At 38.6% G+C, this 24,262-nt stretch overlaps 2 protein-coding genes across 2 annotated transcripts; both read right to left on the bottom strand.

Moving 5' to 3' along the window:
- Window positions 1-185: 185 nt before the first annotated feature.
- On the bottom strand, window positions 186-2,952 carry apof (apolipoprotein F). Its single transcript, XM_085160032.1, has 2 exons — window positions 2,745-2,952; window positions 186-2,163 (listed from the first exon to the last, which is right to left on the bottom strand). Exon 2 carries the CDS (start codon window positions 2,125-2,127, stop codon window positions 847-849), a length of 1,281 nt encoding a protein of 426 aa, XP_085016158.1. The 5' UTR covers window positions 2,128-2,163; window positions 2,745-2,952; the 3' UTR covers window positions 186-846.
- Window positions 2,953-12,476: 9,524 nt separating this feature from the next.
- Window positions 12,477-21,685, bottom strand: c1galt1lb (core 1 synthase, glycoprotein-N-acetylgalactosamine 3-beta-galactosyltransferase 1, like b). Its single transcript, XM_085160297.1, has 4 exons — window positions 21,165-21,685; window positions 20,771-21,041; window positions 17,829-18,493; window positions 12,477-16,714 (listed from the first exon to the last, which is right to left on the bottom strand). The coding sequence occupies exons 2-4, from the start codon at window positions 20,994-20,996 to the stop codon at window positions 16,415-16,417; spliced, it is 1,191 nt and encodes a 396-aa protein (XP_085016423.1). The 5' UTR covers window positions 20,997-21,041; window positions 21,165-21,685; the 3' UTR covers window positions 12,477-16,414.
- Between the last annotated feature and the right edge of the window lie 2,577 nt (window positions 21,686-24,262).

The following is a 24,262-nucleotide window of genomic DNA, read 5'->3' as shown; positions in this document are numbered from 1 at the left end:
CCCCATGCCACTTGTTTTTTTCTTTTTAAAGTATTATGTAAATATTCTTTAAAGCATCACTTAGCGTCAGCTGAAGTACATACACAGTTTAAATTCCCACGATTAAGACTGTGTTAGGTATGTACTGCAGTTCAACACGAGCGTGCACATTAAATATTTTCAGCACAAAAAACAATCTGATAACATTATACACTGCCACCAATTTAATGTAAAATTTAATAACATTTACAGGAAAAAATATACAGCAACAACATTTTTATCATGAGGCTAGTGTCCCTGCAATTAAATCCGAGCTGAGAATATGACTGCGACCTGACAACCTGACTGTAGGTTTCAGCTGAAGGAAGGGACAAATTAAAAATAAAAGATGATAAACAGAGACGGGCAAAATCAAAGTGTTGAGGGACTGAAGGTTTTGTTTCCTGAGACCAGTCATCAGTGTTGCTGGCTAATACGATTAACTAGTAAACTACTTTATAAAGTATATACTTAAAATATTATTTCTAAGCAATGGCTTAAAGCTTACTTTCTGAGGTTATAAATTATTGGATCTGTTTTCAGCTCATGTGGACATTTTTCACTCTGTGGAATGACTTTTATTTCATTGTTAGCTTACATTGTCTCTCTTTTATTATTTTATATATGCAGACAAATTGGAATCTGTCTTAATAATATTCTTTTGTTGTGTACACACTTACAAAAAAAGAAAAGAAAAATTGCACTGCAAATTATCACTAATAGTTACTATGCAAACAGGTAAGCTATCAATTATTGATCCTCTATCTTTACACATGTAGTTATGTCAGTATTTATTGCCAGAGTTTAAGAGGGTGATTCATTGATTCTTCAGTCTATGGTGATGACACCCTCCTCCACGCTGAACTGGTTCACCAGCATGTCATCTTCCTCCTTCATGGAGTTGAGCAGATACTTGACCCCAGCTTTCACGCCGGTCTTCACCCCTGCACCCAGAGCATAGCCCGCTACCCCAGCAGTCCCACCCGTGGCGACCATGAGGGCATCTGTTCCGAGGTCAACAGCGCTCAGGATGGCTCTCTCCTTGGCTGTTTCAGAACAGTTGACTGAGGCGTAATACACAGCTGTGCCAAGGTTATAGAGTGTGCTGACTCCAGGGATCCACTCCATGACATTGTACACGCGCTGCTCACTTTTGTTGATGCAGTTCCTCTGAGTGCTGCGCTTCCACCGGTGACCAGTTGCTGCTGTGGCGCTGCACTGATGGATCCAGGTCTCAGATTCTGTGGATTCAGATGGCAATATGCGACTACCTTTTTTCCACACTGCCTGGTACATCCCGGGTGTGTGACGCCCACTGCTGGTCACACCAGCACACAGGAATCCCAGGCTTTCACAGCTGCTCACAGCATCCTCCAGTCCACCTGTGCCTCCCTCCACAGCGTTTCCTATCAGCATGGTCCCATTTACTCGACTCCAACCCTCGCAGTGCCCCTCCTGAATAGTGTTGCCTTCTCCCACGAATGCCAGCTGCTCAATGTTAAACATCACAGCTTTTATGTGCCGCTGAGTTTGATCTCTCCCTGAAGGCAATGATGCTGATGTGGGTGTTGGTGCAGCTGCTGATTTACTCATCCTCCGCTCTATCAGGCCTTCTACCTCCATCAGGAGCTCCTCTGTATCAGCCACTCCCAGCAGATCATACAACTTCAGCAACAGGGTCTGTGCTTCCTTTGGGCACCCTGCCACCACCAACACAGGCACCAAAGAGAGACCCAACAGCTCCTGTGGAAAGATGGAGGACAGCTGGTCATCCACAGCGCTGGCTGACAGCAGCTCCTCACAGCTGATGTTCCCCTGAATGTGTAAATGAGCTTGAATCTGCTCCTGAAGCTTCGCCCCAAGGACCGATATCATTCGTTGGGCAGATTGGATTCTTTCAGATTTTTCCCCAGGTAAGAGACCAGACTGAACTTGAGATCCCAGGAGAGAGTCAAGATTCTGTTTGGACACCTCCTCTACAGCTTCATGGGTGTCACTTCCTGGAAGCAGAGTGCTCTTTTGCACCAAAGGAGGTGGGACCCTGCACAAGGCCTGTTCATTCAGCAGGAGCTGGATCACAATCAGCCATTTCAGCTTGGAGGACATCATCCTGCTTTAAAAGAACACTTTTCCAAAGCCACTACACTAAATCGGAATAGTAAAAACAAGGGGAAAAAAACATTAGGGTTATTATTGTATGTGCTGAGTAAATAGTGCAATCAAAGACCTGGATTATTTGGTTAGTTTGTCATCACAGTAAATGTAAACCACTTTGTCTTATAGATGGGTTTATAATTTTTTAGCTGCCGTGCAATGTTATTCTTGTGGTGTTAAATCCTTTGCTGCAGGCACTGAGCAAATATTGACTTACTGGTGTTTATGCATTTGCAAAGGTACGCTGTGCAGGAAAATAACCTTACTAGATCCTTACTAGAACCTTTAAATCCGGGACAAAAATGCTGTTTGTAAAAAAAAGAGTTAATCGCACTGTAACTTTAACGGGGAAAAAAAAATGCTATTAACAAATCTATTCTACATCTAAAGTGAAATTAAACCAAAAAAAAAAGCAAAAGCAGTTAAAAAAAAAGATTTTGTTTAGCAAAGCAAGAAAAAGCAACACGTCCTGAAACTGGCCCCTCATTCAGAGCTGAAGCAATTGCTCATGTCCTGTTTTGTTCTCAAAAACAACAAAAACATCCTGTTCCATATGTTTATCGTACACCTACCTTATTAATAATTAGTGTTGCTCATGAAGTCCTGAGCGTCTGACCAAGATGGCTTCACCATGTAGGATGCTTTTTGTTTTCCCCTTTTTCCCTTTTCTCCAAACGTGCATAGTGATCTTTTCTCCCTTTGCCTCCAATGAGAATCTCTTTCTTTACACATGACATCCCACAGCCCTCCCTCTGTATCATCCGCCTTTCAACTCCCTCTTCTCTTTGGCCTCATTGCTCAACAGGGAGATCAGGGCTTGAATATTGATTCACGTGGGGGAAAGTCCATGTGTTCTAAAGCAGTTTTGTTTGTCTGCCCCGCCATCCTCTCATTCTCCCCGCCCCCCACCTAGTCCCTCTGCTCCCCCTGTTCCCTCTCACACAGTCGTCAGGTTTTGTTTTTGACCCAAATACTTGAAAGAAATCTCCCCTCATGCCGTTAGCAAATTTATCTCTTACAGAACCAAGTGAAGGGGGGGGGGGGGGGGGGTATTTAAGGTAAAAGCCCACATAAAACTCTGTGTGCTGTGTGTGCGTTTCTTTTCCTTGTGCCATTATTTTACATCCTAATGCATTACACACTGCTCCATTTACAAACATACTTTTTCTTTTTCTTCTTCTTTTTTTTTTTTTTTTGCCCTGAAGCTCTGTTGACACACAATATAACGCTGGTAAAAGTCCATCTTGCACCCAGAATAGTGCAGTTTTGACCTGGAGCATCAGTGTCTTTTAGAAATGTGACTTTATCAGAGTCATTGTGATTATGCATTTAACCTTTATTACATTTTTAAAATTACAATCTAATGAATTGCAATGCCTGCTTGTTTTTTTTTTTGTTTTTTTTACTGATTTGAGGCATGAAACATTTTCAAAAATAAGCACATGTCCTGTTTTTTGTTGCTCTTGGACCAGCATTCTTATCCAAAGAACTTAACTTCTTCTCCTGGTCCTATACCACTCACTCATTATGGCTACTCTCTTTCTTTTGCTCTTTACACACCAATTTTACCCTTACACAAAAATAGCTTTACCCTGTTAGAATCCTGCAGAACGCTCAAATAACAGGAATAACCTTTATTTGGTGAGGAACGGTAACTTAAATAGACATCAAAACTGGCCTCCCCGGGACTCACTGTGAGGTTCCACATGGATTTCTCCCACTTAATCAGCAAATTCAGGTTATGTGACAGAGAGTGATATTATTGCATTTAACCAGTCAGTAGTGGACTGAAGCATGTCAGACTTGTCCAGTGTTCTTCCAGAATTTGGAAAACTATGTTTTTCATCCCTATGTACTCCTTATAGTTTCCAGTAGTAATAGGTTCCTTGTAATAGGTTCCGATAACACTCTAGAATTGAAGTTTTAAATTTCCATGTATGTCAATGAGTGTCCTACAAATAAATAAGATCATTCAGAACCAAATTGTCCAACTACCATAAAAAAATGTAAAAAAAAAAAAAAAAGAAAAAAAAAAGTTAATCAGTCATTTGATGTGTTCACAAGTCCTGTTGTCATTCTTGCATGTCTGGTAATTCAGTAATATAACGCTCTGCACAGACACATAAAATTCAGAGCTGCTTCCAATTAGACGATAATCAATCATATCGCATTTCTTAAATATATGCACTCACTGGCCACTTTATTAGGTCAAGAAGACCTGCTGAAGCTCTGCTAAGCATCAGCATAAGGATGAAATATGACTTGTAGTGAATGTAGTGGGTTGATGGTGCCACACTAGCTGGTCTGAGTATTTCAGAAACTGTGCATTTGCTGAGATTTTACTACACATCCATCTCTAGGGTTTAGAAAATGAGCAGAGGTCAGAGAAAAATGGGCAGGCCACTTCAAGCTGATTGGAAGGCAGCAGTAACTTAAACAATTACTCATCATAACCAAGATATGTAGAAAAGCATCTCTGCGCACACAGGACATCACATCTTTATAGAAGATGTGCTACAACTGCAGAAGACACCATAGATGTCAGCTAATGGTGTGAAAATATTTCCATAGCATACCACTTTGGATCCCTTTATGATCACAGTATTGGCTACCCATCTTACAATGGCTGCTTTCAGCAGGATAACACACAAAGCTCAGATCCTCTCACACTGGTTTCTTGAAGATGTTAATGAGTTCCCCCTATTCAAACAGCCTCCACAGCCACCATAGCTCAATCTGACAGAAAACCTTTGAAATGTGGGGGAACGGGAGATTCACATTATGGATGTGCAGCCAACAAATTTGAAGCATGTGTGATGCTGTCATGCAACTATGTAAAAATGGACAAAAATCTCTGAGGAATGTATCCAGCACCATGTTGACTCTATGGCATGAGAATTAAGGCAGTTCTGGGGGTAAAAGTGGGTTCAACTCAATAGTAGCAAAGTGTACCTAATGAAATGCCTGGCATACTGTGTGATAGGAGGATTTCTTGGCACTAGGGGGCGATGTTGGAAAAAATTTCTTTGTCATGGGAGCAGATGTCAATATAAATAAAACTTCTGCTTCTTTAAGTTTCTTGAAGATGTTTTCACCTCTCCCACTGGGTTTAAATCTGGGACACTCCGCCATTTGACCTTAGAACTGAAGAGGCTTCTCGGATGAGAGGTGAAACGTCTTCAAGCAACTTAAAGAAGTCCAGACGCTTCTCTTTGCAAGTTCCTTTGACTACGATGACCTGGATGACTGAGAACCTTCACAGACTTAATGATTCGAGCAAGTCGTGAAAATGTTCTGAAAAGAACGCTGTCTGACCTTTTTTTTTTTTTTTTTTTACATCTGACGCAAGAAATATGAACCACCTGAATGTTTCACCTATTTTTTAAATATTAGTATTAGTTGCTGACTATTTACATCCCAACAGAATAGATTAGGGATGTGGTAGAAGGGGAGAGTGTCATCAGGGATGTGCAGATGATGAATATGTAGCAACTGTGTGATGCTGTCATGTCAGTATGAATCAAAGTTTTAAAAACTTTGTTGAATCTGTGCCATGAAGAATTAGTGCAGTTCTAAAAGAAAAATGAGCTCAATCAAGATAGCAGCAAGATTTCTTAATGAAGTGACCGATGAGTGTACAACACAAATATATGACGGTCTTGCCCGGACACAGGAAAGCGGTCCTATTTAATGTGGTTGATAAATAATATAAGATGTCTAATTAGAGGACTGATTGCTTACACAGTAATTTCTGCAGGGAATTCAGTGGAAATGACACATATGGATATGATTAAGACGCTAGGGTCCAATAAAAAATCCTCAGAAGCTTTTTCATATAACTGGAGCACTTTATTTACATCAACAGGTTTTGAACCACAGGTTTTTTAAGTGCCTGCTTCACTCTCATTCCAGAAAAGTTAGGCAGGCTAAGCCAGTCATGTTTCAAAATCATGACAGGGATGAGTCATAGAGTAAAGAAGGCATGAACCTTTGCTCAGTATCTGTCACCTGCCCCAGCTCCGTGTGACTGTCTCATTAAAACCTCCACTTGCATATGATAAGTAAAAGCTTTAAAAGCAGTTACAGCCGCCAGATATAATAGGACCTGATTAAAAAGAATTTGACCACAAAATCAAAGTAACTCAAAAACAAAATCAGAAATCTAATGTTTGCTTTTGTTTTTTTAATCAGTCAATGGAAAAAAAATTAAAATGAAAATTACACAATGTAATTCATTACTATTGCAGATGCAGGTGTGTCATTTAGCAGTGCTCTCATCATTCAGCCATCAGAACAAGGTGCACCCACCGGTTTGTGCAATGCATGACTGAGCACGACTGCAGCCAGACATATTTGACGTACTTGTCTTTTAGATAAGTAGGTACAGCATTTGGAGTTTCTTCTGATGGTTCTAGTTATTGTGAAGTAATGGCACAAGAAGTCTCTCTGCAAGAGAAACTCAATGGGCTAACGAGCTTCTAAGTCTTTAATTAAGTGTGATTGATTCGGTCTCATGGGGTCAGGAACCATGAGCACACAAACACACAGGCACTGATACGATACCGTGATACTAATGAGTATTTGTTTTTGTGTAGTTAGAAAGACTTTAAACATTTAGATTTATTGTTACAATAGAATATTTTTGGCTATGGCAAAACTGAATTCAAAGTAACTGAGGTTAAAAAAAAGAAGAAGAAAGAAATAGAAAAGCTCAGAACTTTTAAATGTGTCTGAATGTGTCCTTCAGCAAAAGATGAATTGTTCTCCGTGCATTTCATGTTCTGTACAAAATGAAAGCTTTAACATTCTAGATCAAGTTTAAGAGATGCTAATACCAGATTTCAGCAACTATGGACAGAGTTAGCTGGGTGATGCCTACTGCTAACTGCTAGAGTCATTTGAAAATAAATAAAGCTATCAATAAAGTATTATCAATTTATCAAATTAACCACCGACAAATTGAATAAAAGTGTTAAAAATATTTTCCATTTAAAATTAAAACAAAAAGAAAACAAAACCAGTTGTTCTGCATGTGATGAGTCTGTAGGGGTGTTTCTTCTGTCTCATCAAGCCACTGATGAGCTGTTGGCACTGTAATTTAATTCAGTTCAGTTTAATTTATAATCTGACCTAATCACAACAACAATCGCCTCAATGTACTCACAATAATGCAGAGAAAACCCCAGCAATCAGACAACGCCTTATGAGTAAGCGCTCAGCAATAGTGGGAAGAAAAAACTTCCTTTTAACAGGAAGAAGCCTCCAGCAGAACCAGGCTCAGGAAGGCCATCTGCTGCGACCAGTTGGGGTGAGGGGTGGGAGACAGGTGAAAGACAGAGATTAATAATAAGTAATAATTAAAATCTAGAGAGTGAATCCAGAGAGAACACATAGTGAGTAAAAAAAGGTGATTGAAGAAGAATCATTGCATCATGGGAAGCCGCCAGCAGCATAGGCCTGTTGCAGTGTAACTAAGAGTGGATTGAGGGTCAACTTATCCAGTCCTAACTACAAGATTTATCAAAAAAAGAAAGTTTTAAGACCAATTTTAAAAGCAGAGGGTGTCTGTCTCCCAAATACAAACTCACAGAGAGAACTGGTTCCACAGAAGGAACTAAATGCTGAAGGCTCTGCTTCCCATTCAACTTTTTAATACCTTACAAACCACAAATAAGCCAGCAGTCTGAGAGCGAAGTGCTCTATTGGATTACTATGAGGTCTTTAGGATGAGACGGGGTTTGATTATTTACTCTAATTTTAGAGATTCTGCACAAATGCAAGAATATATATATATATATATATATATATATATATATATATATATGTATGTATGTTTGTCTAATGTGCACACTGAAGAAGAAATCCTGGTCAAAAACAAGTCCACCTGGTTAGACACCATGTTTCTAGGATTTTTACAATAACCTCAGTTTTGCCTGAATTTAGTGGTCATCCCAGTCATTATGTCTAATAAATAATAGCTTAAATTTTGCATCTGGCTTCATGGATAGCTAAAGCTGGGTTTCATTTTCATAGCAATGACAACATTGCCACGTTTTGTGGCATACAGTAAACAAAACTGCCCAAGGGAAAATGTCTAATGCAAATAGTTTCCTAGCAACTAGCAACCAATTCTGTGGAACTCTGTGGAGCGAATAAACTGTAGTGTTTGACAAACAGGAAGGCTGACTGACATGTCTGACAGGAGATAATAGTTAAAACTTTATGGCACTTACTTTAAAATGAACAAGTTTCATAATGTCTTGTGGCAAACACTACATGCTCATATATGTTCACATTTAATGTGGTGATGTCACTCATTACATTAAAGGGAGCAGCGATGCTAAATAATTAAACACACACGCATCTTTAAATTTGCTCTTGTGAATGTCTGTCACTGTAACACAAGTCATCCTAAGAGTAACAGGCAACAAATATCCGCAAGCTACAACACCCTAAAAAGTTAGTTCACACCCTGACCACAAACCTAAACTAAAGCTTCAAACATGTTACTGTAAGCCATCTGACACTTTGTTTCATTTTCTTAAAGAGCATGCATTTCAGTGACAAAGAGATTTCATGTGAGAGATACAGAAGAGTAACTCTAGCAAGATAATCGAGCAAAACCTATTCCACATAATGAATAGATAAAAAAAGTATGATTCATTTTCTGATGGCTGCTTCCAGCTGGATAATACACCATGTCACGAAGCTATTATATACCACATTAAACATTTTCTTTTAATGTCTCTTGCATTAAATAAGGAATGGACAAAGGTCTGTACACAATTCAGCATACAAATAAGCTCCAGATTACTTTCTCTTTTTTAAGCCAAAGTTTTATCCACATGAGGATGAAACATTTAGCTTTATTGTGAGATTTGTGCAGATTTTTTGCCTGTTTCTTTCTATGTCTTAATGAAAGAAATATAATTTTTTCAATGAGGAACATCTAATGAGGCAGTTACTACAAATTATGTGTATACATGTGCAAGGGTGGGACAGAGTTTTGGGTGGTGGGTGGAGTGCTAATCGGATTAAAAATTAACTCAAGCTATATAAAATTTGAGAAAGAGAAATCCTGCTGTCTTAAAAGACTGGCTTCAACGTGACATGGAGCTGCTCTGATGCGAAGGGAAAAGATCAGGTCAGGGTAAGATTTTTTACACTTTTGGGTTGTTACATGAGTCTTTACATGGCTGACTGCATGAATTAAATTATATTGTGGGATTATGTGATAACATAACTCCATGGCTATTTTATTCCATTTTGACTTAAATCATAAGCAATTAGGTCCAAATGTATCACTTGATGCACTATAGTTATCTGATTATTTAAAACTTGCTATATTATTCCTTAATTATTCTTATTTCTAGCAGCCAGTTGAGGTGGGATGAGGTGAGAATAGATAAATATAAGTATAGGTAAAAAGCAATGGAGTGATAGCAAATGAAAATAATTGTCATACTATATGCACAAAATATGGCATACCTACACATCACAGCTGCAGGAGCTGGTCAGACATTGAAATCCATGCCATGAAGCTCCTAGCACAGTTTTTGTGTTGATGCCAGAAGATGTTTGTAGCCTTTCAGCTCACCTTTTTCTACCTCAGGACTCAGCGACTCGTCATCGCAACTTGGTTGCAGCTGGGATAGGCTGCAGACTATCACAAAGAGCTAACACAAAGAGCCAGATAACTATTTGCACTCACATTCACACCTACAAGCATTACCAGTTAACCTAACACCAGTAATTCCATGTCGCTGGACTGCGGGAGGAAGCCGGAGTACCCAGTGCTAACAATGGCACTCACCCATTCCTTCATAAATATTTGTGAAGGTGGACTGCGTGGCTACGTATTTGACTTTTGTCTTTGAATACAACTGAATTCAAAGATTAAGAGGTGTGGCACAATACTTCATCTACATGGTGTTTGCTTAGTCAGTAAGCACCTTTCAAGTTTTTATCAACAGTATAATGTTTCAAAGGTTAAGCTCCTCCTCAGACTTCTGAAAAGAGAGAAAAAAAATGTAAACAATAAAATAGGAACTGCTCATGTTGGCTAATAGACATGTATTTGACGTATATTTGATAGAGATTGACAATAGACAATTATCTGGGTTTGTGTTGCGTGGGCAGCAGTTCGAGCAGAGAGTCTCAAGCCATCTGAGAAATATGATCTCTCCAGCCAGTCATTGGTCTGCCCTGAGCCTAGGCAGACAATAGACAATGTTGTGTATTGTCCATATCCAGCTGACGTGGTTATTAGTTCAAAAGGTGTTAGAGGAAACACTGAAACAGTAGTGTTTACTCTGTATTCTGTTATGAACACACTAGAGAAAGTTTACTGTAAGCTTGTGTTTCAGCTGTAACATACAAAATTCAAGAGGAATGCTCATGAAATTCTGGAAGAATGTCTTGTTTTTCTGGGATATACCTGAATCCCACAAATCACAACACATTTAAAAAATTCAGTCAAAAAATGCATCACAGACAACAGACAGAGGAAAAAAGAATATGAAATCAACAACCTGCTATGAGGTTTAGTTCACCTTTAGTTTTAAATACTGATGGCAAAGCACTTTGTATGTTGTGTGCTTTAGTAAAAACTAGTACTTTAGGTCTGTGTAATTTTATTGGACAGGGAGCTCATCATTTTGTATTTTGATGATTCCATATTTGTTTAACTGACTTTAGATCTGTTTTCCTTCAAAGCTATGGCATCATTTTCATAGTCATCAAACTAGTTAGTGATCCCTTTGGCCCTGCTGAAAAGACCACTCCAATCAGGACAGAAATGTTTCATCAAGTGTATCATTAACAGATAAATGTGGCACTGATTTGCTGACCCTCCACCCCAAAAACGTCACGTTCTGTAACTGTCTCTGGTCTTGAACTGTCCCTCAGCAGAACAGAGTCACAGATTCCATCATTGAAATTGCCAAGGTTTCAATGTGTACCTTTTGGTTTTCTGCATAGCGCTCTTCATGCTGTTAACAGCACAAGATTTATGGTCCCTCATTTGAAGCACAATAAAAGGGAACAAGTGAATTATTTTATGAAGAAATGGCTGTGGTCATGGACAGCAGAATAGATTAATAGATTACATAATTCACACGAAAGTTAATGGACTTTATATAATGATGGTGATGCCACAGAAGCAAATTGAAGCTTTACCAAACCAGTATTAGGCCTTTAGAGACTCTGACATAATATTTAAGGCTAATCAGTGGGCAGATATTTGCTATGCATCTAAAACCACATTTTATCTATCCATGAACCAAGATGACACACACCAGTTAGTTAAACTGCATGAGTGTCTTAAAAGACATAAAGACCTGGATGATATCCGATTTCCTGCTTCTAAATTCAAATCAAACTGAGGTTATTGCACTCAGCCATAAGAATCTGACATCCAGCCAGATGCTTATTCTGGATGGCAACATCCTGTCCCAGAGTGACACTGAAAAAACTAGTTCCTGCATTTGTTACTTCAAGACTGGACTACTGTAATTCATCATTATCAGGATGTCTAAAAACTCCCTGAAAAGCCTTCAGTGGATCCAAAATGCTGCAGCAAGAGTACTGATAGGGACTAGAAAGGGAGAGCATATTTCTCCTATACTAGCTTCTCATGCTTGGTTCCCAGTGAAGTCCTGAATTGAATGTTTAATCCTTCTCCTTATATGTAACGTCTTGAATAATCAGGCCTCATTAAGACCTCTAAGTACCATGTCACTTTGAATCTAGCTCTTCACTCTCAGACTGCTGGCTTACTTGTGGTTCCTAGAGTGTTCTGAAGCAGAATTGAAGGCAGAGCCTTCCATTTTTAGGCCTCTCTTCTGTGGAACCAGCTCCCAATTTGTATTCAGGATACAGACACCCTCTCTGCTTTTAAGATTAGGCTTAAAACTTTCCTTTTTGATAAATCGTATAGTTAGGGCTGGATCAGGTGACCCTAAATCCATCCTAAATTATGTAGCAATAGGCCTAGGCTGCTAGATATTAAATGTTTATATTTGAGCCAAATGCAAAAATAGATGTGCTTGAAACCAAATACTCAAAAACTCATATTTTAAGACACTCTGGGGTCAACAATAATTTGTTATGCATCATTCATACAACTATATGAAAATGAGTGCCACAGTTCTGCACAAGGCAGATGAGTACCACTAAGATAAACTGGTGCCTTAAAGAAGCAGTATTTAACTATACTCAAACAGCTTTGCTGCATTATTGTAAACTGAAGTTACACAACACATCGCTAAGTGTTGTAGAGGACAGTTCAACAGAGAACAAAGAACACCTTAACCACAGATACATGGAGACGCCTCCCATCTGATTCATGTGTCTTTTGTTTTTCTTTTTACCTTTAATCCAGTGATCCACAGTTCAGTGAAGTGATGGAGGGAACACATTTTTCACTGGTTGCATTGAGTATCTTCATCTTACTGACTGTGAGGTGTTGTTGTGAAGAAGAGGCCTACAATCCACTGACAGAGGTATGACTAAGTCAAATGAGATGCACTCACATTTCCACGCAGAACTTCGCAGCCACTGCAGCAAACATATTAAATAAGAAGTTGAAAAAATAACAACACTGAGCAAAAGGCTAACTCGTTTTCACTGTCCCCCAAGGCTGGATCAGACCGTGATTTGAAGAGATTGGATGACATCGGTTATGACAGCTTTCTGGGTCTGATGGGACGGAGAAATGCTGCTCTGACAAACAGTATGCCAAGAATTTTTGCTCAACTTTTCCTAAGAATCAAACTCATTTAACCTGTAGTTGTTTTAACATAAAAAGTAGCTGAATTCGGTGTTAAATAAGTTTTCATCATTGTGCTTTACTGAATGCAATATTTTTCTTTTGCAGGGGACACTGATCACAGCCTTGCTGATCTGTTGGGGTGGAGAACAAGTGAGTGCCTTTGGAATCAGTAGAACAGTTCTTACTAGAAGGAAGATGTACTGATAAATGAATTAGATGCATTTTCTTGAATCTCAGGTCACTTTTAAGCACCTTCGGAAGCACTTGTTAGTTAGGTTTAGACTCCAAAAACAACATGTTTAGGCATAGGTGTTAAAACAGTAACAGTAATCCACACTTGTTGATGGATGAGCTGGGAGCAACTGCTCGCTCTCAATCAAGAGGCAGCATTACACTCTCTACAGCCTCTCCTGATTTTTTCACGCCTATCACAAGTGCTCAGGCTGAGATTGTGAAAAGGTGGTGGATCTGTCAAGTCTGGTATTCCATGGCAAGTGACAAATCTAGTTCCAGGAAGCAGTGAGCGGTGTTTCCTGATCAGTGTAGATAACTTGAAGGCACTTTACTTTTCTTTGCAACAGGTATGACTAGTCTGGGTGGAAACAGGTATGCAGAAAAGAGGAGGCGGTTTCACTGATGATGGAAGGCTTAGGTAAGAAACCTGCTCACTTGAGAAAAAAGAAATGCAAGAAAGATAGTTATGTGTAAGTTTTGTGCAAATGTTTTGACTGCCTTTTGGATTTTTTTTCCCCTCAGGATGGAACACTTTGTTTAATGGACACATGACACATACTTGTATCATGAACCCTCATGGTGAAACTTCGGCTTTTTCATCGCGCTGTAAACCCTCAGGGCTACTGTACTTGTGGACAATGTCCATCGGCCCATCAAATATTATTCACAGTCATAGAAACCCTGCATGAATGTTCCTCTGCTGTGATGAGAAAAATGCTCTGACATTATGCAAATACATGTAAACAAAATCAAGATATAAAATAAAATATGCTTTTATTTATAGTGATTAAATTACCATTTCACTAAAAACAATCCTGCACACCGATTATAGCATGTGTGCTCACACATTAAAATGAACTCATATCCACACTGAAGTGTATTGACTCAATTAAGATTTCAATTCCAACATAAATACGTTCCAAATATAAATATAGCACTGTACACCATTCCCTTTAAGAAAACTCTGAAATGAGAAGATTGTCAAGGACTGCCCCATTAGAAATGATGAGGCTGATATCAAATGTGAGCGTGAGCAGCCAAAAGAAAGAAGAGAAAAAAAAAACATTTTTTTAAAACATGCTCTGGTGAACATGCATGTGTTCGTGCACATACTACAGAAACCAAGTGTAAACACAAAGTTATATTTGAAAATATCAACCTCATACATTTTTAACCTTGAAGAAAATGTGGTCATAAAAAGAAAAAGAAAAAAAATGGCCACCGTTCCATGAAAACCTTTAGTCACTCTGCAGATATGTGCCAAATTCCTTCTTCTTCTTTCAGCATTTAATCTCACCTTTGGTGATTACTGCATCTACCACAGGTTTAATGTCTGGTTAGAAACTAGCAAAATAGCTGTTATTTATTTTATTTTATTTTTTACATGTGCAAAGTGTGCCAACTTCAAATGAGGCTTGACTGGCAAAGAATTTCAAAATAACACCACCTTTTTGAAACTTAAAAAAACAAAAAAGACATTCACTGACTTGAATGAAGCTCAAACACATTACAACAGATGGATTTGGTAAAATAAAACAGCCATCTGAATCAACACTCTCTTCACGCTCATGTCACAGTGCTAAGTCAAGTGTGCAGCTAATGGCTGGCTCATACAATCTCAATTTACAAGGCACAAGCTAATGACTTCACTGTGGGAAGATGCAGAAAACTGTGTGCAGCACGTTACACAGAAAGGTAACAATGTGCTGTGGGTGGGTTGATTAAGATCGTTTTTCATTCCAGACAAGAAAAAACAAGTTTGACTAACTTGTTCTTCATCCGACTGACTTCCCAGAAAGTCTTTGCTGACTAAACAAAGTCCTCTTTAACAAAAGAAAGAAAGAAAAAGACCCACAAGCGTCACACAATTAGCCCGATCACATATAACAGCTGAACAGGTTCATCAGCCTTCACTGTGGTCTTGTGTGAAATCTTTGGCTGCATTGTAGAAATTTAGATAGCTGGAATTTCCTTTTAAAGCATAACAGTCACCTCACTATTGAGGAGTATGCAATCAAAATATTTTCCTAAAATGCATTTAGTAACGTATAATATCTGTTATATCAAATATTAATACAATCAGTTGCCAGTTTATTAGGTACACCTAGGAACACATGTAATAAATTCTTCTTTCTACACTAGTTTCAGACACATGTTTTATGTGTAGTTTGAACATTGCACAGCTGGATATGTTAATTAAACAGAGAAAACTTCAGGATGGATTCTGTTTCAGCTCTTGTCTACCTAATAATCTGGCAACTGAGATCATTTTTTAATAGCTGTTACTGTTTAATTAAGGATGAATGTGTCATTAAAAAAATGTATTTTGCCCGATTTTGAGAGTATATATATATATAGAGAGATAGCTATTTAACCATTCATGGGACAAAATGTTTCATTTGATAGAGAATAAAAGATTGACCTTTTCATCACTTTTTTAAAACCGTTTTTTTTTCACTGTTATTTTGAAAAATAGGAGATCCACTTTGATTAGCCTATTTACTTTTTAGGAAAACAGCAGTTTTTCACCAATTCTGATGTCTGGTTTACCAAGAGATGCAAACTAATGGGTATATAAATATTATTAGTCAACTCTAACTAATTCACTTAAGTAAACCTTTTAGACTTATGGAACGTCTTGGTTTAAAACATGTCTTCAAAGAAGGAACTTGTCAAAACACAAAACAACCAAAAATAAAAAGTAAAGAGATGCTACCCTTGTATTTTATGTGAAAAGGCTTTTAAGCACAATCCTAAACGCTAGTGTTTGGGAGGCATCAAACTCTCGTAAACAACAATATGATCTGACATAAACCAGTTTTCAGGCACATGTAGCTATAAGTGTGAACTGAAGCCTAACAACTCCAGCAAGCCTTAAAGAGTGTTAGAACAAGTTTTACTGGGACTTTTGTGGTAAGAAATGAAAGAACAGAAAAGTCACTTTTTTAAAAATGCACTGGAAATACTGGTTTACTTTGTTTTCAGAACAACAGAAAGGTGAGTCCTGTTATGGAACAATCTGTAAAAACACCTGACAAAACTGACATACAGAGCCACAGGTCACCTTTTAGCATGGGGAACACCCAGTCTTGCTGTCAAAGTTCACTAGCAGTCTAAGTGGACAAAGTTTTTATACTTCACTTTGATTATCAGAATGGATACCCAAAAACTCAACACCCCAAATCCACCGCATATCCTAATGATCAGTACCCTCAACACTGCTACAAAGTCCTACTGTTATTTACTCTCTGCAGCAGCAGGACCATCTTTACCATCTACAGGAGGGGGATCTTCATTCTGTCTCTTGTCAGTTCTGGATAGGTCTGGATGGACTAGTTTTTGTTCCAGCTTTTTGTCTTTTTTCCCAGCATCCCAGGATTCAAACTTATTTATACTGTAGCCAGGTGGGGTGGGAGGCTGATAGCGATGTCTGTAGCCGAAGGCACGCAGGTGATAAGTGTAATATTCCATTAAATACATCCCTATAGCATCCACGTAATGGAAAGATACTGACATGTCCGAGCAGCAGTTAGGACCCTGAAAAAAAGGAGAAAAAAAAACAAGATATGGTAATTAATACACATGGAAGCATGTTTGTTGTGTAAACAAAAGAAAATGTCAATGTGAATGGGTGGAGTACAAAAGAAGACTAATTGTCTTGCGTCAGACTATTTATTCATGCTTGATAAATCCAGAAATAAATGCAAGATTCCATCAGTTTGGTTAAACAGTAGGGCTGTAACAAAACTGCAGTACCCAGTCTACAGTCTTGTTACGATATCACCATTTTGTGGGTCTAAACACCATGTGTATAAATGCTAGTTGACAGTGACAATGTTGGTAACACGCATCATGTTCAAGATGCTCATGCAGATTATGATTTAACCAGGTGTGGCTGTGGTAGTTAATGACTGATTAAAGAATGCTAGTCTGGTTAAACATATAATGTTAAAACTGGACCTATTATGCACCCTTACGGATTTTATTCTTGGACTCTACTAGAGTAGCTTTGCAAGATACAAAATTTTGAATTAATTCAACCACTCTCTTATATTAGCTGCTCTTCCAGTAAGCTCACTTTATTCAGACTGGCTGCACCTCACAAGCAAGAGAGTGCAGTCCAAAGTTTCAGCATTTGGCTAACAGAGATTAAGCATATAATGCTAATCTCACTATTTAAAAATCCATATTAGCTTCCACCACTTTGCACGCATGCCAGAAAGAAAAAAATAACAAGCATAACAGGTTGTGGCGGGGCGTGGCCTGCGGTGCCGCGCAGAGGAGGCGGACGCACCTGCACGGCATCCGCAATCACGCCCCCACCGATATAAATATTGTACTGGGTCCTGTGGTTGGGGTTGTGATAATGTTGAGCGGGCAGCGGGAGAGCTGCAGCTCTGTGAGTATTGTGGACAGCAACCGTGTGAGTCAATAAAGTGTCAAAATGCCACTGGGTCTGCCGTGTATGTTTACACAGGTCCACTTTAAACATTGTTCTAGTATGGAGTGAAGTGGAAATGCATCCAAATATTGGATTTTATTTTGCAGGTGAGAATTCAGTTAAAATATTAATAGTGTTCAGCTTTCTTTAAACCTCTTTAATAGTGATGTCAAGAGTAAACACAATGTCAACGGTGTTTGCCACACTTGCCTCTGAGATGGGGTAGTAGCAGTAGCTCCAATACCAGAAGCTCTTTGGAAATTTGGCAGTGAGGTGCTGCTCAAGGACAAAGGGGTGAAATGTCTCCCTATGAAAAGAGTCTCTGGAGTCTCCAGCCAGCACCCCAACTTTCTCCATGCACTGCCCCATTGCCAGGTCCTCTACGGAGGTAGTATGAGTACACTGTTTGCTTTTAAAACCTTCAACAAATCTTCGCAAAGCCTCTCTGCTCAGTACGTAGCCTGCACCACCACTCATGTAGCCCTGCTTAGTGTAGGGCTTGAATCGTCTGCCGAAGTAAATAGGCTCCTCAGGAGTGTGGTTTGCAAGAATCCAGCGCAGGTTGTCCACTATGACGTAGGTGTCGTCATCTGCCTTGAGGAACCAATCTGCCTCATCTGCATAATGCTCATAGGCATAATGGTAGGCCCGAATTGTTTTCCAGTACAGCTGATCCCGACCCTCCTTTGTACCTAATCCCACTGTGGGGAAGTCGGGGTCATCCACAGAGCTCATGAAGACAACAATATTGCAATGGCGACTCCAAGTGTACTTCACATGTCGAGTCTTCGTCTCCAGGTTTTTGGGTCCAGTCATCACCCAGCAAAGAATACGTACCTTTTTGTACAATTCATCAGCCATGCGGCTATCCTCACCTGGTAAGGACACAGAGACGTTATTATCATTTCACTGACTGAAACAAAGATAAGTCCAACTGTTTCAGGAACCTCCTACAACTACTGATGGTCCTGGAGGGTAAACTAATGGAAAGATGTTTTGCTCACATGTTATTGTTGGTGACTGTGCTTCCAGGTTTGCAAATACTCAATGCAGAAAAAAAGACAAGATTTCACATTTAATTTGCTGATGGCAACTTGGAAATACTGAGACTAGTTATGGTTGGTAATAATTCTGTCACAAAAAAGCAGTGCAGATCAGTGCAGTGCAACAGCTATTTAGATAAACAGTTTGGGCAAGTTACCAGTAATTAATTACTTCACCTTAATTTCACATCAAATCTGAGTACTCAAGGTATATTTGCACACACATAAGATACCAGATTACTGGAAAAGTGGGGATCAATCAGGTAATAACATGCTTTCATGCACTACAACACCCCATGAAGTGTACGGACCCCTGCAACATTTTATTATAGCATACAAAATCTGTCTCCCTGTGAGATCCTCCAACATAATCAGGAGTTGAGCAACCAAAATTGGCATAGTACACAGGTACTGCACATATTAACCCGATGAAATTCATGAATATTATGAAATGCCTAGCAACCACCTACCAACGGGTAAAAGAATCCATTTCAGCATTTATGCACCTATATTATTTTATAAAAGTGTTATACAATTGATTGTTCTGATAAGCAGTGTAAGGTGATCAAACCCTCTTGCCTGAAAGATTCAAAAACTTTATTTAACTATCTTTCCAGTTTTATCTGTGATCTTCTTTAATAGGTGTCATGGATGCTTTGAATATTTCATTTCACTGTTATGAGTGACTCTGTGTGTATTCACTTTTGTTTTTCCAGGGAGAACAAAAACATCTAGTAACTAATACTCATGACTCAGTACAATGATAAGCACCTTTATTCACAGCTTAAGTGAAACTGTTACTAAAATGGTTCTACTTATCAGCGGTCTGCTAGAAATCTGCTGATTTAAACAAATTACAGAGACATGAGAGGTTTTTGTTCCCCTGTCCTGGATTACAGAAATCAGTTTCCAATTCTCACTAACACAGTTGGACTCTTCCCTTCAATGTACGCTAATACACTCGTTTGCATTTCCCTGTGCTACGTGTTCCTGAGCTTTCACATCTTTCTTCTTCCTTGTGGATTCCAGGTCAAGACCTGCCGACTGCTGAGCTTCCTGAGGGTGTAGTCAACCATCTCCACTTTATCCTCATGATTATATGACTATTGATTTCTTGTTTGTTCTTGTCCACAGTTCTCACTTGGTAATGTTCCAAACTTGATTGCTTATAAGGGATTTATACTTCTTTGCTAAATCTATGCCATAAGCACACTGTAACCACAAACCTCTTTGAAATCCTAGATTGTGTCCTGACATGCACGTCCCTAGAAATGTAAACACACAGCTGCCCGTAAAGCCCACTTTTGAGTACATTACTGCATCATGGGTTTTACATAGATTCATATCATACAGAAAGTACTCAGGTATAACAGGAAAGGCTACTTAGCTGTTATAAACAAGGCTTGAGAGAGTTAAGGCTGTGGTAAACAAAAACAGCTGCAATCTAAAACAAATGTAACTTGGCTCTGTTAATCGTCAAACACAGAGCACATTTTTGTTAATCAAAATAAAAAATATTGAAAAATAAAAAACTGATTACTGCAGACATTTCAGTTAAATAAGGCAACACGATGACTCAGAACCCGTGCTCTAAGTGAATGAATATGTACAATCTTCAAGGATATAACTATGTAGCTTGTGGTCACGTGCAAGACATAAAGTTTTATAAACCGGACTCAACCCTTTTCCTTGTTGAGAACATATGTCCTAAAAGTCTGAAGATAAATAGAATCACGTCCTCACTTGGCCTGAAGATAAAATATTGTTCTGGTTTAAGCCAAAACATTTCACCCCTTTAAAACATTGAAAGGTTTTTACCTATATTTGTAGCTACTGAAGCAGTTCATGGCTTTCTATGCTTCACTACCTATACATATAATGTACAAACTTGCCTAGCAGAAAGTGAGACTACTATGGTATAAAAGGGACTACAATGAAGAAGTGAAATTTAAAAAGGAAGTTTTCATTTATGCTGTAAGTGTAGCTGACCAAAGTCCAAAGCTGAATACCGTAAATTATTAAAATCTGACATTTTATCAGAAGATTCAAAGTCTGAAACACACAGATTGGTGTTTAATTAAGGCATTAAAGAGGCACATGCTGTGATACCTATGTGATGAGGGTGCTCCAGGTTGAAAAGTGCAGACCCTTCTTTCTTCCACATTTTCTTTTCCTCCTCGAGCTGTTGCTGGTAGTCCTGAATTCTAGCCAAGGTGGTGACTTGATGCATTGGCAGAGTCTTCTCAAACCAAAGCTGCCGCAGAAACATGTACAGCGTAAAAGTTCCCACCACAAAGCCCGCATAAAATGAGATTCTGGGTCCGAGGGTCTTCATGGTGGACCGGATGTCCTCACGGGCAGAGACTTAACTTGGCAGCAGCTGCGTACGAGAGCAAAGGAAGCATGGACCTAAGTTTCACTACAGTCTCGAGCTGTAGACGTGTTGACTATGAGCATGACTACAAGTGTTTGTCACTCCCTGTTAAAGGTGTGGTTTACTCACCAGCTTTAGCCTATCAACCATAGCAGCTTTATGACAGCACACAGCTAGTCCATAGGTGTTCAAACACTTCCGCGCATAAAGCAGCGTTTTCCTTCAGGTAGCCCAGCTAGCCACACTTGCTAAGTTAACACGTATGATGGTGGGTGTGGGGGTGGGGTAAAAACCTGTATGTTAACCGAGAAAACAAAATTTCCCCGGAAGAAAAATAGAAGTAAGTACAGTCACAGTCATAACCAGTTAATCAGTTTCTCCAGTCATATGTGTTAGGACAGCTGGTGATAGCTAACTGGCTAGTCCGTTATTTTTCCGAGTGCTAACGTTAACTTTCCATCACGTCGCGGTTACACGGAGCAAGAGGAAACGACGCAGCCCACCGACGGGCTGAAAAAAATCCTGACAGGAATAAAGTCAGAGAGTTTAGTGAAACTGTCACGCAGATTACAATAGTATTACTAATATTATACGAAACACGCCAAGAACTACATCTAACTTGTCTGCCGCTTCCTTCCGTCTAAAAAAAAAAAGTAACTTCCGGTCAATTTATTCAGAAGAAAAACGCAGACATGTTTTCACATAAGTTAATATGGAGAGTGGCGTGTTTTCTTTATAAAATAATACGTAAAAATATGACTTTTGTTTTCTCAGAAAAAGATGTGAGTTGTGGAATATATGTGAAAGCTGAGCATAAATACAGTTATATAAACAAAGGAAGCAAAGTCTGGTTACAGTGACAAAGAGAAAATACAAAAAAAAAAAGGACTGACATTTGTTCCGCCTGTGGTTTCAACACACGACTGGATCATGTGTTGACCCTATCACTTCTTTTTTGTCTGTTCACTTCTATGTTTCTTCCTTTTCTAACTAAATTGATTTCGTTAACAGGGGTTTACATATGTGGTAGGATAAAACTTCCAGTGCATAATTACTGTTCTTTAAAGTGTGTTGATATTAAATTAATGAATTAAATAATTATAAGAGTCATGTATCAACAAAATTAAAGCCGAATGTTAATTTATACCTTATTTCAACTGTATTTTTTGTTACCCAATTTGGGTACAGGACAGGTTTTAAAACTGAATAAAATCTTAGAATTCAGAACAAGCACTGCAGTCAAAAATGTCCAATACGCACATTGTTACAAGCAGCTTTATTGGTATACAGATACATATAAATCAATTAAACACTTCCACTGGTCCTATAGGGATTCATTTAAGAAACACGGGGCACAGACAGAGGTTGTGGCACAGTCTGAAGCACTAATAAAATGACCGCTCACCCTAATTCAGAGATCACACTCTAATACTACTGCACACAATCCCACAAGAAACCCAACTGATCCCAGTGAGCAGACAGGCTGCCACCACGAAGCCCTAAAGATAGCAGGACCCAGAGATAAAAATCACTAACGAAATAGGCTAAAAATACCAAGAAAAGAAGAAGTTGCATGTTAAAAATACAAACAATTAAAAACACTGGTGGATAATAATCAATACTTGACAAAAAGGAGATAATTTTGCTTAGCTTTTCTAAAGCATACCTAGTACAGGAAGTGCAACAGGGTTTTGAATTGACCAAACCTCAACATATCCCTTATATAGAGGACTGTGTTGAATCAACTTCATTCATTAAGCAAGGAAAAGGCCTACCACTGTAATTCTCTGTCTATTGTGCACAGTGTCTGTCCTATATTTGTCAGCTGTTTTATTACAGCGATATGGCAGCCTCGCTTCTGTCAGTCTGCCCCAGGGCAGCTGTGGCTACAACTGTAGCTTACCTCCACCAGTGTGTGAATGTGAGAGTGACTGAATAGTGGCATTGTAAAGCGCTTTGGGTGCCTTGAAAAGTGCTATATAAATCCAATCCATTATTATTATTATTATTATTATTATTATTATTATTATTATTATTATTATTATTATTATTATTACAGGAATAATCAGGAAGATTACAAAAAATCAAAGATGCCAGATGATACATATTTTTTTGTTTTTTTAAGATTGTATGTTTCACTGCCAGCCCCTTTTCAGATTCCACTCTATAATCTTGGTTAACATAGAGAGGTTTCTTATTTCCAGCTAAAGTTACAGTGCAAACATATTCTTTAGAGCAGGAGTCTCAAACTTGCACATATTGATGTGAAGAAATGTAATACAATTCGGCCCTTGACGTTGCTTTTTTTTTTTTAGGGAGGATTTGTTTGTTGTTGAGAGCAACAAACAAATGAGCAAAGAGTACAAACATGTCAAATGACTGGCTGTGTTAGTTAAGTGAGAGTTATTTGTAAAGAAAACAGTTTTCACTAGCAGTCAAAAACTAATGTGTACACTTATATCTGCATTTTTATTTTGTTAAATACAAACAAAATTATAGCAGAAGTGCTGCCATATGTCTGGCCAGAAAGAGAGTATCAGTTAGTTTATTTGGTAGTTCAATGAAAGGCTTCAGTTAGTTAAGAGTGAGGAAAGAAAATTGCGTTCACGTTTGCGATTTTGTCTTGTTATACAATATTTGAAATTTAGAAAAAAAAAACACTACATTTTCGGAAATATTTGTGGGTGTTTTCTTGTTTGTTTCTTTTGCACTACTTGAACACTAAAGTGGCCCTCCAGTGAGATGACAGTGCCACCAGTGGCCCACAGCTCATTTGAGCTTGAGACCCCTGCTTTAGAGCATATTTGTCTCCCATCTATAACGTACATTCTCTGCACTATCATTAAGTAATTTTTACATGTTTGTCAGACATTAAAACCACAAGAAGTTTGGATTTCTCACCCAAAAAGTGGTTTTATTTATATCTAAACACACTATATATACACACATCTAGAAATAGTCTAGTGTATGTGAATCTCTTATGTCTGTTGCACACTTTTACTCGTGTCATTGTTGTTATCTTTAATTTTGCATATTTGATTTTGGTGTTGTCTGTGAAGGTTCTCAGTCATCCAGGTTATAGTAATCTAAGGAACTTGGAAAGAAAAGCATCTGGACTTTAAGTTTCTTGAAGATGTTTCACCTCTCATTTGAGAAACTTCTTCAGTTCTAAGAGGAACTGGTCGAGTCCCAGATTTTTAAGCCTTTTTGGGAGTGTCCCTAAGAGG

Source organism: Neolamprologus multifasciatus, chromosome 5 (genome assembly GCF_963576455.1).
Source record: "Neolamprologus multifasciatus chromosome 5, fNeoMul1.2, whole genome shotgun sequence".
Classification (NCBI taxonomy): domain Eukaryota; kingdom Metazoa; phylum Chordata; class Actinopteri; order Cichliformes; family Cichlidae; genus Neolamprologus; species Neolamprologus multifasciatus.
The sequence above is the reverse complement of the archived record's forward strand: the minus strand, read 5'-3'. Positions and strand labels throughout refer to the sequence as shown.